Here is a 15,683-nt window from a genome sequence, read left to right as displayed (position 1 = left end):
TGTATTAAACTGCTAATTTGAACAGTTGCCCCTCCTGCAATTTTACAAATTTAAGATACCAAAACAAAAGTTTGTATTTATTATTTAAAATATATGTCATAAATGTCTCAATTATTTCTATAGTAAATAATGCCCCAGACACAAAAATATGCATGTCATGTCATTAACTTGCAAGTTGATTTGCATTGTGTTTATTTTTTGCAAAGCCATCATAATTCGAAAAACAAAATCTTAATAAACTTACAAAAATCTTGTGACCATACTGTGATGTATTTAATAGTAAATGACAAATTTTTAATGAACTTCAAAAATCAAAACAGCATGGTTACATAACCCTGTCATGTTACATAACATATGCATGTCATTGTCAAAAACAAAAACACCTCCTACTGTGCCAAGTAAAAGACTACATTGTGGCCAGCACAAGAAACATTCAATCCAAGTTTGTACAGAAGTAATAAGAGGACGGGAATTGTCTGATGCCAATTTTCTATTAAGGTCACCTCAAACATAACGTAAATCTTTGGTCTAGTGTCAAACAATCTGAATTTCATGTTATAGACCAAAAATAAATGTTAATTATTTTTGTTAAGTTTATGCGCTATGACTATATTTTAGGTTTCATAAGACATCTTGGGCATATATCTGTATGTCCCAAAGTTGGCACACTGATTTATTTAAAACAGAGAGTTTACTACACAGTTTTTGTCAAAAATGAATTCGACATCCATCAAAATAATCACATGCCAATTCAAGAAAATACAGAACCACGGAAAACTGAGGCCACAAGGTTTTACACTACGTGACTCATTACTGTGCTTACAGCAAAAGTGCCTAACAGAACGAGGGACAAACACCCTAAACACAGTCATAATGATGAACAATAATATAATAGACTGTAAGCTGAATTCATTAGTACAAGTACAATGTGTACAGACTGTGTAGAACAGGTTTTGTAGTTTTGGTTAGTTGGTTCTGTCTGAAGTAAAATGATTCGGTCTAGGTTGAAATTAGCTGTTGAACCTCAACATGCACAGAAATGCTCTCAAGATCCAGTTTTTTGTCTAGATGATAGGTAAATTTTTCTGATTGATGTTTTCACATTTACCTTACTAGTAACTTCAAGTCACCAAACCAATATGATGTTAATTAAAGGTATTTCCCCAATCTCTTTTTTAGACTGGTGTGAATTAAATCTATCTTCACGGATGACATAAAACCTGATGACAAGAAACTGCATTTCAGCATTCAACTAGTTTCTCACTGCATGAAGTCAAACTTCTTGAAGAAAGAGGTTCATTCTTTTGGCAGCTTATCGGGCGAGTCTTACATCTCATCTAAACCAAAGTCCTCTTCAGGGAAGTCTCCCACAGTTACTGAGAGGGGCTTGACAAAGGCACCATATTTTGGTTCACACTTGAAGTACTGTTTTCCATTCACACTAAACAAGACAAACAGTTGTACATTAGCATTACTTTTTTTAAATTAGTCAACCCATAAGACTAAATGACAAAACATAAATGACTTGCTCTGACCTGCCATCGTTCTTCCCAAGTGGCTCATCATATTTTACACCTACCCAACAGCCAGGCTTGAAATCTGTCGTACCTGTAAACAAAGCAAACAATGCATGAGATCAGAAAGTCCCAAATGAGAACAGGATATATGGTAGACTGTTGTGTATAAATGTCAAATAAACATTCATGTCTCGGCTGTGTTGTGACTTCACATAGCATTGAATTCCTCAAAGCGCTGGATGTGATTAAATCAGGTCACGTATACAGCACAAAGCAAGCCTTAATCCGAGAGGTGTGATATTAAAGTGAGCATAAGCTTACCCACAAACATAACTGTGCCAATCTTGGTGGGTTGCCCCTGAACCACAACTTTACAGCGATTCCCAACAGCAATGGCTGCAGCTGCTGCCTTCTCTTCCTCTTCTTTCTTAGCAAGAGCCTCTTCTTGTTTGGCCCTGTTTTCCTCATTAAATCGACCTAACTTCATATTCTTCTTGAAGTTACGTACAGAGTCTGGCAAATGAGAAGATTGGAAAGTAAGACCTATGCTTTTCTACTTTTGACACAAATTTCAGAGTACTTTATGCACTGATCTCTATGGGGCAGTTTCCCGGACAGGGTAAAAAGGTTTTTTTTTTTTTTTTTAGGTATTAACCTAAAAAAATAAGACTAATAACCAACAGCACTACTTCGTATCATTTAATGTTTTGTTTAATCAAAAGTTGAGTTTTAAAACAGTTTCTTGTCATACATTTTCTTTGGGGGGGCCGCAAAGAAATGCGCCATACAAAAGGGGGGCCGCACGCTGAAAAAGTTTGAGAACCACTGGTTTATGTAACTAGCTGATTTAACCAAAAAATAACAGATTGCATCTTTACGCAAAGCTGCTACTGAGCAAAGATAAATGATAAACAAATATGGTATTGTATGTGTCTTACCTGTCCTTTTATCATAAGCTTCGTCAGGAATCTCAAATTTCTCAACCTTGGACAAATCACTGAAATCACCACTCTGAGTACCACTGCGATCTGTCACCTGCAAAAATGAACCATTACATCTTTGTTAAATGATACTATCAAAACATCTTAAATTATTCATATTATACTATCCATCCATCTACACTGTAAGCAACATAACTACAGGACTACCCTTATACACAAAGGACAATTTATTCAAATGGGAGTGGTCTAATTTGCATTGCTTGGTTTTTTGTGTAGATGGTGTATCAGACAGAACCAATACCCACATGTATTCTGCAGTCATCATCTACATGATAAGAGCCAAGCAGGGCATCATTGTCATCTAGTTTCTGTAAAAACTTGTCTGATGTGCCAAACAGTTCAAGGTCCATACAGCCAGCTGGCGTACCCACAATCAGCTCCAGTTTACTCTTAAAAATAAAAGGACATATTAAGAATAATAGGCCTATACACAATAAAGAGTTGGTAGCAATAGAATGAAGAGTGTGCCTTGCACTTTTGGTTAAAGGCAGAATTAAATTTCATTGTACAAAGTACAAATACAGGACCAATGTATATCAAGTTGACTCTGTACTTATCTAATATGCATTATATAAAATTACAATGATATTGCAATAGGGAACTTCAGGTATAAGACATGCGTAGTGTGCCATCGTCACACTGGTGACACATGAAACATGATCTGCTTTGACGCACCTTAAACTCAGCAATGGTAATGCCTCGGTTGAATCTCCGGTTGACCTCGAATGAGCTGAGGGTACTGGTCACCCGTACAGACACGGTTGGGTTAGTGATTACTGTCACACTCCCCTCCATCTTTTCGTTACTAAGCAAAGCTGATGATCAAACTCTGATGCTGCTGGTGGTGTGGCCGCAGTACTGAAAACCAAGTAATTAATGATTTGGTATATTTACACAAGTTATATTGTCATTGTTTTTAAAAACATACATCTGCACTCGATAAATATATTTTTTTAAATCGTATATTTGTTATTTTGCCGTTTTCTAAAGCTAATCAGTAGTTTAATGCACTCACGTGACAAAAGATTCGCTTTATTTAATGCTTGAATCAAATCAGTCAGCTGTTTGCTCTTTCAGCTCTCATCAATTTGTTGTGATCCGCTATTTTCTGCGTCTGAATTCAGAATAGAACCAGAACATATCGTTGTTTTCTTCTTACGAGAGAACTTCCGTCAAAAAAGCACACGCCACTGGATTCTGGAAGCTTCTGCCCACCCACATTCACCTTCAAGCCAATAACAATCGCCAATTAGGCGGGAGCTTAAAATGTAACCAATCATATTTTGTTTTAGTCTTTTTGTGGGCGGGAGAAAACTACTCCGTCGAATCAGAACTGATGAGTTAAACGTTTATCATCCAATCATTGTCTGTTTTGTTGGCGCGGACCGCTCCCAAAGCTGACCGTGAAATACACATCCATGTAGTTCTCTATGTATGCCACACGATGATGCTAGAGCTTTAAAAACGCGACACATGAATTAGAGTAAAGAAGACATCTCAAAAAGCAAATGCATACACATCCTCAGCATTGCATGCATACTGGCTTTTTTACTTTTAATGTATGTCTAAATTATAACAACAACAGCAATCCTCAGCTTGCACTACATTTATGATGTTGCTAAAACCCTTTAATACTCTTAAACAAAAGTTGCTTATGAAAATATCTGCAAATGACCTAAATTTTTTTCTAACTGACACGGCTGGCTGTCTTTAAAGGCAAGTGTGCACACGCTTAAAACGGAAGATTAAAGGGTGAGGGTTGTGGACTGAGAGGATAGAAAGTAGCGGGATGGGGGTAGTAGTGACTAGTGAGCCTGATCATCTGCTTTCCTGTAAACTAAGTTTACATATTTGCAAAGGGATGATATGGAGGTACTGAGCTCTGCCTCATCTCATTCTGTCCTTTTGATGCCAGGTGTGCGTGTCCTCTTTCACATCAAAACCCTTGCTCTCCCTGTCTGTCAAGCATGCAAAGTTTTAAAACACACGCGCGCACACGCACACACTGTTTATTTTTATTAAACACAACAAGTGAGTTTTCTGAAAGTTTCTTTTATTCGACATGAACTTTCTTTGCCACTCACAAGTATAAAACAAACACACGGTCAGTTTTTTTTACTTTAGGTGCTGACATAATGGGTCAGTAGTTTTTACAAACATACCTTACTAATAAAACAATACTGGTGTGGATCTTGAAACAAAACTGATATGTTAAAGGGATAGTTCACTTTAAAATGTAAAATTCTGTCATCATTTATTCATCTTCATGTTGTTCTCAACCTGTATTCATTTTTTTTCTGATGAAGACAAAAGAAGATATTTTGAGAAATGATGGTAAACACACAGCAGTAAGTGACCATTGACTTCCATAGTAGGAAAAAAATATTTTTGAAATATTGTGATAAATGACTAAGAAAATATTTTGATAAATGATGGTAAGCACACAGTTGACGGTACCCATTAAATTCCATCATATTTTTTTATTCCTACTATGGAAGTCTATGGTCACTTACTGCTGTGTGTTTACCATCATTTCTCAATATATCTTCTTTTGTGTTCATCAGAAAAAAGAATTTCATACAGGTTGAGAACAACATGAGGATCAATAAATGATGACAGAATTTAAATTTTAAAGTGAACTATCCCTTTAAGATATGTCAGTCCAAGATGCTATTAAATTAAAGCAGCTCAAACATGCACATTTAGTCTGGGACTAGGACACCCCCTGTCTGGAAAACAACCACATTAAGCCCAAGTAATTTTTTTATTTAATACAAATCCTAATAAAAATAAATAATTACATAAAATGAAGTATTAATATTTCAATGAAACACCAATACAAACGATATAGGTTCAATGTGGTGAGTGTGTAATCACAATTGTCAAGTTGAAAAAGTTTATGTAAAATGTTCAAATTAAAACTAGCCCATCTGAACCCTGTTAATTATTCACAAAAACAATTACATATTAATACATAAATAATAATTTATATAATTTGTAATAACTATATAAAACGAAATCAAGTGTGTATGGAATCAGTTGTATGCATACATTTAGCAAACACAGCTGTATCAATGGTATTTTCTCAGTGTGAAACATACGGTTTAAAATTGATGGTACAATGGTAATAAGTCAGACATGCAGCAGGCCTGTGGTGGATGTTTAGATGGGGGAGGTTGACGAAACGCAGGGGCGTGACGCCTCGCTCTGTAGCAGACACTCGCCTACGGGGAGAATGGGAGAGAGAAAGAAGGGGAGGGAGGAGGAACTTAAAGGAAAAAAGTTAAAATAAAAATGGCTTCCTTGTCTTTGGAGTCCACAGAACAAACGGAAAACGGTCAAAATGAGTCCGCAGAAGATGAAGCCAAAGTTAAAAAGGAGACCGATCCGGACGAAGTTTCAGAACAACTGCTCCAAACCTTCCAGAACTCGTCGCTCAGTTTTTCCACCGACCAAGTCGCGTGTCTGTGCGAGGCGCTTCTGCAAGCGGGCAATGTGGATCGCCTGTGGAGATTTCTCTCCACCATCCCTCCTTCGGCCGATTTGCTACGTGGCAACGAGACCCTGCTGAAGGCCCAGGCTTTGGTCGCTTTCCACCGGGACGAATTTAAAGAGTTATATGCCATTCTGGACAGTCATGACTTCCACCCGAGTAACCATGGGTTCCTGCAAGACCTCTACTTAAAGGCGCGCTACAAGGAGGCTGAGAGGTCCCGGGGTCGCAACTTAGGGGCCGTGGATAAATATCGACTCCGAAAAAAGTTCCCCCTGCCAAAAACCATCTGGGACGGTGAGGAGACGGTGTACTGCTTCAAGGAGAAGTCGCGAAACGCTCTGAAGGAATGCTATAAGATCAACAGGTATCCCACTCCGGACGAGAAGAAAAATTTAGCCAAAGTCACCGGACTTTCTTTGACTCAAGTGAGCAACTGGTTTAAGAATCGCCGACAGAGGGACCGAACCCCGTCCGGTACCAACAGCAAAAGGTAAATCCATTACATTTCTCTTATACTGACAATATCACTGTTTTCTCACAGGCCACAGAGAAACATTCCTGAGCAAATGCGAGAAAGGGTGGAATAAACAAGCCTCATCTGTTTAGAAAATGTGTGTAAACAAAGCAAAATAAAGCTTGACATTTGTTAAACTAAAGCAACAGCCTCCCGCGCACTGTAACTGTTAAAATGATTGAGGATGTTACATTGTTTATTGTGCATCAATAGGGCCCTAGTTTGCTACATTTTATTGCAGTGATGGTTACAATTGTTACAAGTGTCACTCAGAAGCGAGAAGCTGTGAACCTGTTTGTTTGTGTGTGTATTTTGCATACATTTAAAGTAAAATACATGTGAAAGAAAGCCCAATGTTTGTTGTCTAGAACTATCATTGTTCCTGGCTGACAGTTTGGTGAAGTGCTTGACAAGTCAAAATGACAAGGAGGTCTTAGAAAACAGAGCTGAAAGCATGTTGCTTTGTTGTGAAACGTGAGATAGGGGCGACAGGAGTGGCTCAGGTTTCCTGAAATACTGCACCACAATTTCTATCTCTGTAGATAGACCATGTGCAGTTAAATCACTATGAAGAGGCAAAGGTTGCCAGGAAAAAAAATGTCAGCAAAAATGTAATAATAAATAGTTTTTTTTCCTATATAAATGTTAAAAAATTATACGCGGTTCAAGTTTTTTTGCATGTTTGATATTATGTGTAATATTTCTATTTATTTGTGGTTTAAGTGTTCATGTTGTTTCAGGCCACTGTATCATGTGCATTAAGAGCTACAGTGTATACTTCAGGGATATATTATATAAATGCGTTGATTCACACATCAGTGAATTGAATCAGCTGCCCCAATTATAATGGCTTTTATCTTATTCCATGAGTAGTATGTTATTTTTCACTCTTTTTAGGTAGATAACATTGTTTGATTTTTGTGTATATATTAGGAACAAATGAATAATTTAAGTGCAGTCAAATCTTTTATGATTTATACTGATTTTGTAATGGATTTTTAAAATGTTTTACTGTAATAAGTGGTTTCAGATTAATACTTTGATTATATAAACATGATAGCATAATTTCCACATTTTTGATGTAAACAACTACAGAAACACATTGACCAGTAGGGCACCATTAATATTTTAAAGGAATACTTCACCCACAAAAGGAAAAAAATCTCTCATCATTTACTCGCACTCATTCCACCCCACTGACCCCAGGTGTAAGTGACTTTCATTTTTCAGCTGAACACAGACTGACTTATTTAAAAACTGCCTGCTCTTATTGTCTTTGTAATGGCGTTGGATTGTTACCAATTTCTTTGAAGCTCCAAAAAGCACATCCATCCATCATAGAAGTAATACATATGACTCCAATGGGTTAATAAATATCTTCTGAAGTGAAACGATAGTGTGCTAAAAATTACATTTTAAATAATATAAACATTGGCCTCCTGGTCAGAATCCTGCACGGGTCCTGTTTGATAAACCCGCCCCCACAGTAATTAACAGAACAGTCGACCCAACGTGTTTGACATAAAGACTGCGACCCGAACCGCACCAGTTACTCACGTTGTAATTAGAAACCTTTACAGTCTTCAGACATATCAGCGTGTACAGAATAGTGTCAAAATGGTCTTTGATTTTAGACCCGCAGTCCACCCATGCCTACTGATTCCCAACCCACATCCGCAATGCAAATGACACGTTAATATTACTCCACACATAAAAAATAATCGGTTCACCCATCTGGTACCCACACGTGTGCATGACTCGGGTATCAGTCGTCTGAACATTCACAAACTAGGCAAACTCTGACATTAGGGCAGTCGTGGTCTAATGGTTAGAGGGTAACTTGAAGATTGCACGGCATCCTGGTTGCGACCTATGGCGCTTTTCCATTGCATAGTACCCCACGGTATGGTTTGGGTCAGGTCAGCTTACTTTTGGGGGCTTTTCTACTGGGTGCAGTATTAGTACCCAATACTTTTTTTAGGTACCACCTCAGTTGGGGTTCCAAGCGACCCCAGGTGAGCATGTCGGCTGAGGCCTTGGGTGTTTTGTACAGAAACTGTCATGTGAGACAGAGGTAGTGATATACGCAATGTGTAAACCTCTATTTGTGGTGGTCAATTTTTATTTTGTGGGGGACTGAGAAATAAATGAATGTATGGGAATGTACAACGACGCTCTTATTTGTTTGATGTCACAGCAGTAGGCAGCGCGAATGTAATGACACGCCTATAATCCCTCCCACTCCGAAGTGTTATTAAACTCGATGGAAAAGCTAACCAAGCCAAAGTGAGGTGAGATGCCCGACCTGACCAAAACCAAACCCTATGCAATGGAAAAGTGCCATTAGGGGTGCCCTTAAGCAAGGCACTTTTCCCCCGGATGTTGCAGGGATGGCACACATTTCGAGTATGTAAAATACTGTACTTGACAAAGACGTTACTTTACTTCATAAACATTACCTTTTTATTAAAAAAATAATTGTGTTCTTTTTTCTCTCTCACCCATGTTTGTTAAGGTTTTCATCCGTGTGATAGAAATATTGTTTGCTGATCCAAAAGATTCCCTGGGTTTTCTTTAGAAACTGTGCCTTGACCTGTTCTAGTTTGCTATTAGCTTTACTTCACTTATTAAGATATTAAGAAAGATTTGGTAGAGACTATAAATCAATTGATAAATCAATAAATCAGTGTAATACCTACAATGTCTACTGTTTAATCAAGTGTAATATTTTTGTTCCTTTTTTTAGTGAATCGGATGGAAACCACAGCACAGAAGATGACGCGAGCAAGGGAGATCTGGAGGATATTACTGACAAACCTTGTCCAGAGATGATTTCCACTGCTTCTCTCATATCTTTTTCTGGTGCTCCTTGCAATACAGGTGGTCAGCTTATTCTTAACAGTACAGGGGGATTCCTCACAGGTTCTCATCCACTGCTGCTCAATGGGAGCCCTTTACTCTCAGGGGCAGGAACAGGAGTCATCATTAATGGGTTGACACTAAGCGATGCCCACACAGTCACCCTAAGTCCTGTTACAGCAAATGCACCTTTGCTACTAAATGGTGCTCAAGTAATCTCCAGGGAGGAACGTGGTGTCAATGACATGGAGGGCCAAAGTAGCCTGTCTAATGTGGTGCTGAGTCCACAAGCCAGTCTAACAAACACAGCATCTCTCTCTCTTAGTGAAGATGCCAAAACGGCCAGCAGCAATGTTTCTCCGTTGGATTTCATCAGTCTTCCAGAGGCCTTGAAGAATCCAGATAATGTCCAGTCAGAGCCCACAAACTCTCTGTCCACTTCCACTATCTCCACTTCCGTCATCTCTCCCATGCCTCATCCTTCAGTTATTTTGACTCAAAATAGTGTTCCTGCATCAACAGCTGGCTCCCTAAATTCAGTCATCTCTAATCCCATCGTTCCACTACAGCCCACACAGCCACCAGAGATTGTTTTATTAGCGAAGACTGAGGCACAATCGCCCTCTTCAAGCTCAATCTCCAGCCCCCAGGTGCTGTCCTTACCCCAGGTGGTACCATCTATACAAGGAATTCCAGTGTCCCAACTTATGCAGCATCCATCATGTCCAGTCAGCATGTCTTCCTGTCCTCAACTTGTACCGGTTTCCCCTGTCAATCCACAGGGACCCCACGGTCCCATTTCTCAGTTTCACACACAGACCTTGCACATTGCTCCCAGACTTGCTCAAACCCAGCTACAAAATGGCTCCAACACACTAAGCACCAATACAGTTTTTTCCCTCCCCCAAATGGCAGATGGCCAACTTGCACAAGGACTTGCGTCTCAGCTAGGACAAGAGTCTGCTTCAGCCACCTTCCCACAGATACAAACCTCTATGGGAACACAAGTCATTCCTATTTCCTCTCCAACTCAAGTTGTACCTGTTTCCCAGCCCAAAGACACAGGCCAGCCCCAGATGGTCCCTCTGTCACTGCCTCAACTTATGCCTGTGTCTTCCATCGCAGGAACTGCCACTGGAAGCCTCTCCTTTCCTCATGTGGTCCCAGCAGCACCTTCTCTTTCCATCCCATCTCCTGGAGGTGCTTTTCAGATTCTAACATCTGGGTCTGGAGCAGGACTAAGTGTTGCCCAGGGACCGATACGTCTTAGCCCAGTAGGGCCTCCCCAGAGTGTCCCTACTGGTTCCATCCCAAGTGTTCAGCTTCTGAATTCTGGGGTTTTCCAACTACCCTCTGTTTCTCCAGGTAGGTGACTATATTTTTTAGACAAATATCACTGTTGTTTCATATAATATTCTGAAACAAAATGTCGAAATGTTACTTTTGTCCACAGGCAATATTCTCTTAGCGGGTGGAATAGGAGGAAGCCCCTTCCTAAGTGTTCAGAATGGAAAACTCATCCTTACCATTCCAGCTGGCATACAGTTCTCCAGTATGCCTGTCAAGTCCATCCCAGAAAACACAGTCTTAAGCAACAGCATTATTGATCCAATTTCCTCTGTAGCTCCACTTGAAAATCCACCTGCACCTGCACTCACTGCTCAATCCTCAAATTCACTACAATCATCTCCTCTGGGTCTAGTTGGTTCCTCTACCCTTTACTCTAGCCCTGAGCCTGGGACCATTGCCAACCCTACCCCAGGAGCTTCTCCTAACACTCCAGACTCTTCTAGTACTCCCACTCCTACGGGCATCCTACAATCCCAGCAGACCTTCAGCCCTGATAGCATGCTGCCCCTCAGTCCAATCTGTAGTGGTGTTTCAACTGGCACACACCTCTCCCAGCCAGTCTGGAGCCTAGTGCCACTTTCCTCCCCTGCGGGTCTGACATTATTTGACATGCGTGGTAAAGGGGATCTACCAGAGGACCCGGCTTTGTTGGGCCTACCAGGTGGAGAGTCTCTCCTATTGGGGACTCCCCCTCCAGGTGAGGATGTGGAAAGAGATTCTTCGCTGGATGAGGTGGATGAACTGGATGGGGACTCAAAAATTCTCACGCAACTTCAATCTGTCCCTGTGGATGATGAGTTGGGTTTGTAAATACAACTGTTGTGTTGATAGCCTGCAACATGCAGTTAGACAGTGTTAAATCTCAGCCTAGAAGAGTTGCATTCAACCATGTCGCTGAATCGGCAAGAGATATGATTGATAACCTCAATGGCTTGTGAATTTCCGTACTCTTCTTTGCGTGGGTTGAGGACTACGAAGTGAAAGTATTCCACTCGATACATGGGTTGTTTAAAAGTACTTCCTAGGTTTTGTTGAATACACCGTTGTCTTTCGTATATTCGGAATTCAGTATGGGCATGACAATATGAAAGTTTCAACTGTAGTGGAGGGACTCTGTTGAGACACTGTTATAAGTTGTTACAGAGGACATATAACCGAGATTCACCTCTAAGAAAATGACATCTAAGGTTGTGTCTAGATGTTTGCTCTGGTTGTTATGAAACCGAGCCAGAGGAAAGTAACAAGGGACTACCTGACTATCTAAGTGGTAAAAAGTCACTAATATGTCAAAGGCAATCAAAATGATTGAATCTAATAGTGAATGAGGCATACAAGGCTTTTTGTTTGTGCCTTTTTTTGTATTACTTCTCAGTTTTATAGTTTAAACAACTTTGAGAATGACTTTAATCTTAAAGAATAATAACAGTGCTATTTAATGTCTCTTACAAGAGACACTGTAATAGAGGTACATGTATTCTATGATGATTACAAAACTGACCTTTTGAACTTAAAAGGGGTCCCCTTTTTTTAAGTCTGAACACATTTTTCTTCAAAAATCTTCTAAGGATGCACAAACAGCAATTTTTTTGCATTATAAAGGAGGCCAGCTTACCGATACCGATACAAACCAATACATTTGGAACTAATACAAATAATCAATGTCCTGATATCATCTACAATGAACACATACTACATCATAACTGCCTAATAGCTGCTTTTTACAAATGTTTGCCTTTAAATTGAATTTAAGTAACAGTTGTAGAAGCAAACCTTTGATGCAGAACCTCTGGATTTGTCACAAGAGACCATTACACTTTTATACAATCAAAAAAGCACTCTTAATATTCATTTTATATTCCCTATGTACGGTTTTATAGTAAATTCTGAATATTGGTGGTATGTTTGGCAGACCATAAAAAATTCAGTTTACACTTTAGATATGGTAATTGATGTTGGTTTCCATAGGTAAATGATTTAGGTCTCCCAACTACTCCAGTTCATTACTGTAGAGCTATGTATAAACCTAATGGGCTCTGCTGTTCTGTTTGAAGAGAATTGAAGTACTGCGATAGTTTAAATATTTTTTCTATGCAACAACATGTCTTTCCACATGAAAACTGATAGTTATAAAGCTTAACCCCAAGATGTCTACATTTTGTTTACTGTTAAAGGGACACTCCACTTTTTTTGAAAGTGGGTTAATTTTCCAGCTCCCCTAGAGTTGAACATTTGATTTTTGTAGTTTTGGAGTCCATTCGGCTGATCTCCGGGTCTGGCGCTACCACTTTTAGCATAGCTTGGCATGATTAGTTGAATCTGATTAGACCGTTAGCATCGGCCTAAAGGGTCACCAGGGAGTTTCAAATTTTTTTTCTATCTGAGGCTTGACTCTTCTGTGGTGGCATTGTGTGCTGGGACTGAGGGAAAATTAAAAGTTGTGATTTTCTAGGCCGATGTGGCTAGGAAATATATATTCTCATTCTGGCGTAATAATCAAGGATTTTGCTGCCGTAACATGGTTGCAGAGGGCGCAATGATATTACACAGTGCCCGAAAATAGTCCCCTGCCATTGAAAGTTACTAAGGGGACTATTTGCCCCTCCTGCAGCCATGTTACGGCAGCAAAGTCCTTGATTATTAGAAAATCACAACTTTTAATTTTCCGTCTGTCTCGGTGCGCGATGAAACTACGGAAGAGTCAGGTTTTAAATGGGAAAAATATTGAAGCTCTTTGATTATTTTTGAGCGCGATGCTAAATGGTCTAGTCGGATTCGGTGGATTATGCTGAGCTATGCTGGGAGTGCTGGCGCCAGACCCGGAGATCAGCTGAATGGATTCCAAGACGGTAACAATCGGATGTTTGGCTCTAGGGTAGCTGGAAAATTAGTATATTTTAAAAAAAGTAGAGTGTACCTTTAAAACACCAATTTCTTACACTACAAATTTACGACATGTAAAAAATTCTTTGCTGCCTTATATTTTGTTGAATCAACTCTATTGATTAAGTCATTTCAACTTCCTGTTATTTATCTTGACTAGAGATGAGTTGTATTAACTTTCAAATCAGTCAACTATATTTTATAATTTTATAAATTGTAGCAACTAATCTCCTGTCAAAATTAATAAATAAGTTAAAATTACTTTTTTTTTAATTTAGCAGCAAATAATTTTTTACAGTGCATGTACAACAATCTTGATTAAAAAGCCACATTTGTCATACAGAAAATGTGCAGTTACATTGTGTGTATCACCACCACCAGATTGATTTGCTGAAAGCGGAGCACAGCTCTGTTTGTTTTGCACATTTTAGATTTTTATTCATGAAGCATTTGCTTTTTCTTGTCCCACATACGTTGGTGCTATTATGCAAGAGTTTGAACAGTCAGCTGTAAATCGAAGGTTTTTGTGTCATAGTAGCACATTAAGCCTGTGAGATTTTTGACATGTGTCTGATACACAGATAAACTTCCGTGTCAACTCTTATCTTACATAACCTTTGTCTTTGTGTTTAGTTTATAGCATATTTAATGCATGTATTAATCGTTTTGGGATTTTTCTGTGATAACAATCAAGCTGTTACTTCTTAGTTTTACACTACATTTTTGTTATGCAAATGTTTTTACTTTATGTAGCATCTATCACTAATTTCTGTTTCATTATTTTTTTCCATTAGACTTTTATGTACTTTTTTATGTATTTTACACATTTATGTTAAATAGGACTTATAACATTGATTCGCCAAAGTACCTTCAAGCACCTGGACAATGTTTTGGAAAGTAAGGGAATACGTGTGTGCAGTTGAAAACGTGTTTGTGCCCGAGTACAATTTCTTTTTTATAATGTAATTAATGCACAATTATATTTTAATCTAGTGTTTTCATTGATTCTTTATTTCTTACATCCTTTACTTTAGACATTCAACACACTTATGTACACACAAAAATATGCAGCTAATCGAACCAAAGACTTTATTCATTTCATGTAGAAAAGGGAGCTTTTTTGTCTTTATTGTAAACCTCTTTTTATAGAGGTGTATTTTGTATTTCTTATATATATATATATATTTTATTTTTTATATTCCATTTTATTATGACGTGTAATAAACATCTATAATGCAATCTGAATGTTTGGATTTATAATTACAGATTTTAATTGTACATACAAGAAGGATCAGATTTTTTGTCAGTATTTTTTAAAGAAAACCCACATGTGGTTCTCATGCACTTTTTTAATCCATTTCACACATATAGCATACAGTTATATACACATTGCAAAATTTGAAAAAATGCTGTATATTTTGGAAAAAGAAGTGGAATTTTGAACATACCCATGAGAAATGTTTACAGAGCGGCATAACAGAATTTCTAAAAATAAGTTTAAAAAGTTTACATAAACCCGATTCTTAATACTGCACCAAGCTATCTGGACAATCAATGACTTTGTTTATTTTGTGATAGGTTTCTTGTTTGTCCTAAGCCATTAAACATTTACTTTACAGCATCTTCTGCATATTTGTTTACCATTGACTGTATAATGTTAAGACTCATCTTTTCACATTGAGGACAATCAAGAGACTCGTTCACAGCATCAAACTATTACAGTCAGGTGCACAATAGAGCATATCTATATCTGCAAAGTCAGTACTAACCAAATCTCCTAACAAATGATGGGACACTGATTTGATTAAGAAATAAGATTGCCTTCATATTTAAATGTGCTCTTTTGTGCACCTGACGTTTTTACTGTGTAACTGATACCATTACAAACAGCACTTGGGTTGAGAGGCATGCAGCCATGTGTTGGTGCATTTCAGTGTTTTTTTAACCCCTATGCTCTCCGGTTACCTGCATGAACCGAGTTGCCTGGGCGGGTCTTTGTGGCTAGAAAAGGTAAAACCTGCTAAAACAAAAAAGGTGATACACTCATCTGCTACCCTTATTGGTTA

At 38.5% G+C, this 15,683-nt stretch overlaps 2 protein-coding genes across 2 annotated transcripts; one reads left to right on the top strand and one right to left on the bottom strand.

The window, feature by feature from the left end:
- Positions 1–149: 149 nt before the first annotated feature.
- Positions 150–3,729, bottom strand: tbcb (tubulin folding cofactor B). The gene is made up of 7 exons (XM_055174641.2): positions 3,534–3,729; positions 3,194–3,376; positions 2,764–2,907; positions 2,456–2,552; positions 1,839–2,030; positions 1,536–1,608; positions 150–1,441 (listed from the first exon to the last, which is right to left on the bottom strand). Exons 2-7 carry the CDS (start codon positions 3,311–3,313, stop codon positions 1,327–1,329), a joined length of 741 nt encoding a protein of 246 aa, XP_055030616.2. The 5' UTR covers positions 3,314–3,376; positions 3,534–3,729; the 3' UTR covers positions 150–1,326.
- A 1,994-nt stretch (positions 3,730–5,723) lies between these two features.
- On the top strand, positions 5,724–14,610 carry six5 (SIX homeobox 5). The gene is made up of 3 exons (XM_055174632.2): positions 5,724–6,504; positions 9,275–10,752; positions 10,841–14,610. The coding sequence occupies exons 1-3, from the start codon at positions 5,813–5,815 to the stop codon at positions 11,545–11,547; spliced, it is 2,877 nt and encodes a 958-aa protein (XP_055030607.2). The 5' UTR covers positions 5,724–5,812; the 3' UTR covers positions 11,548–14,610.
- Positions 14,611–15,683: the final 1,073 nt, after the last annotated feature.

Source organism: Misgurnus anguillicaudatus, chromosome 15, assembly GCF_027580225.2.
Source record: "Misgurnus anguillicaudatus chromosome 15, ASM2758022v2, whole genome shotgun sequence".
NCBI lineage: Eukaryota > Metazoa > Chordata > Actinopteri > Cypriniformes > Cobitidae > Misgurnus > Misgurnus anguillicaudatus.
The sequence above is the reverse complement of the archived record's forward strand: the minus strand, read 5'-3'. Positions and strand labels throughout refer to the sequence as shown.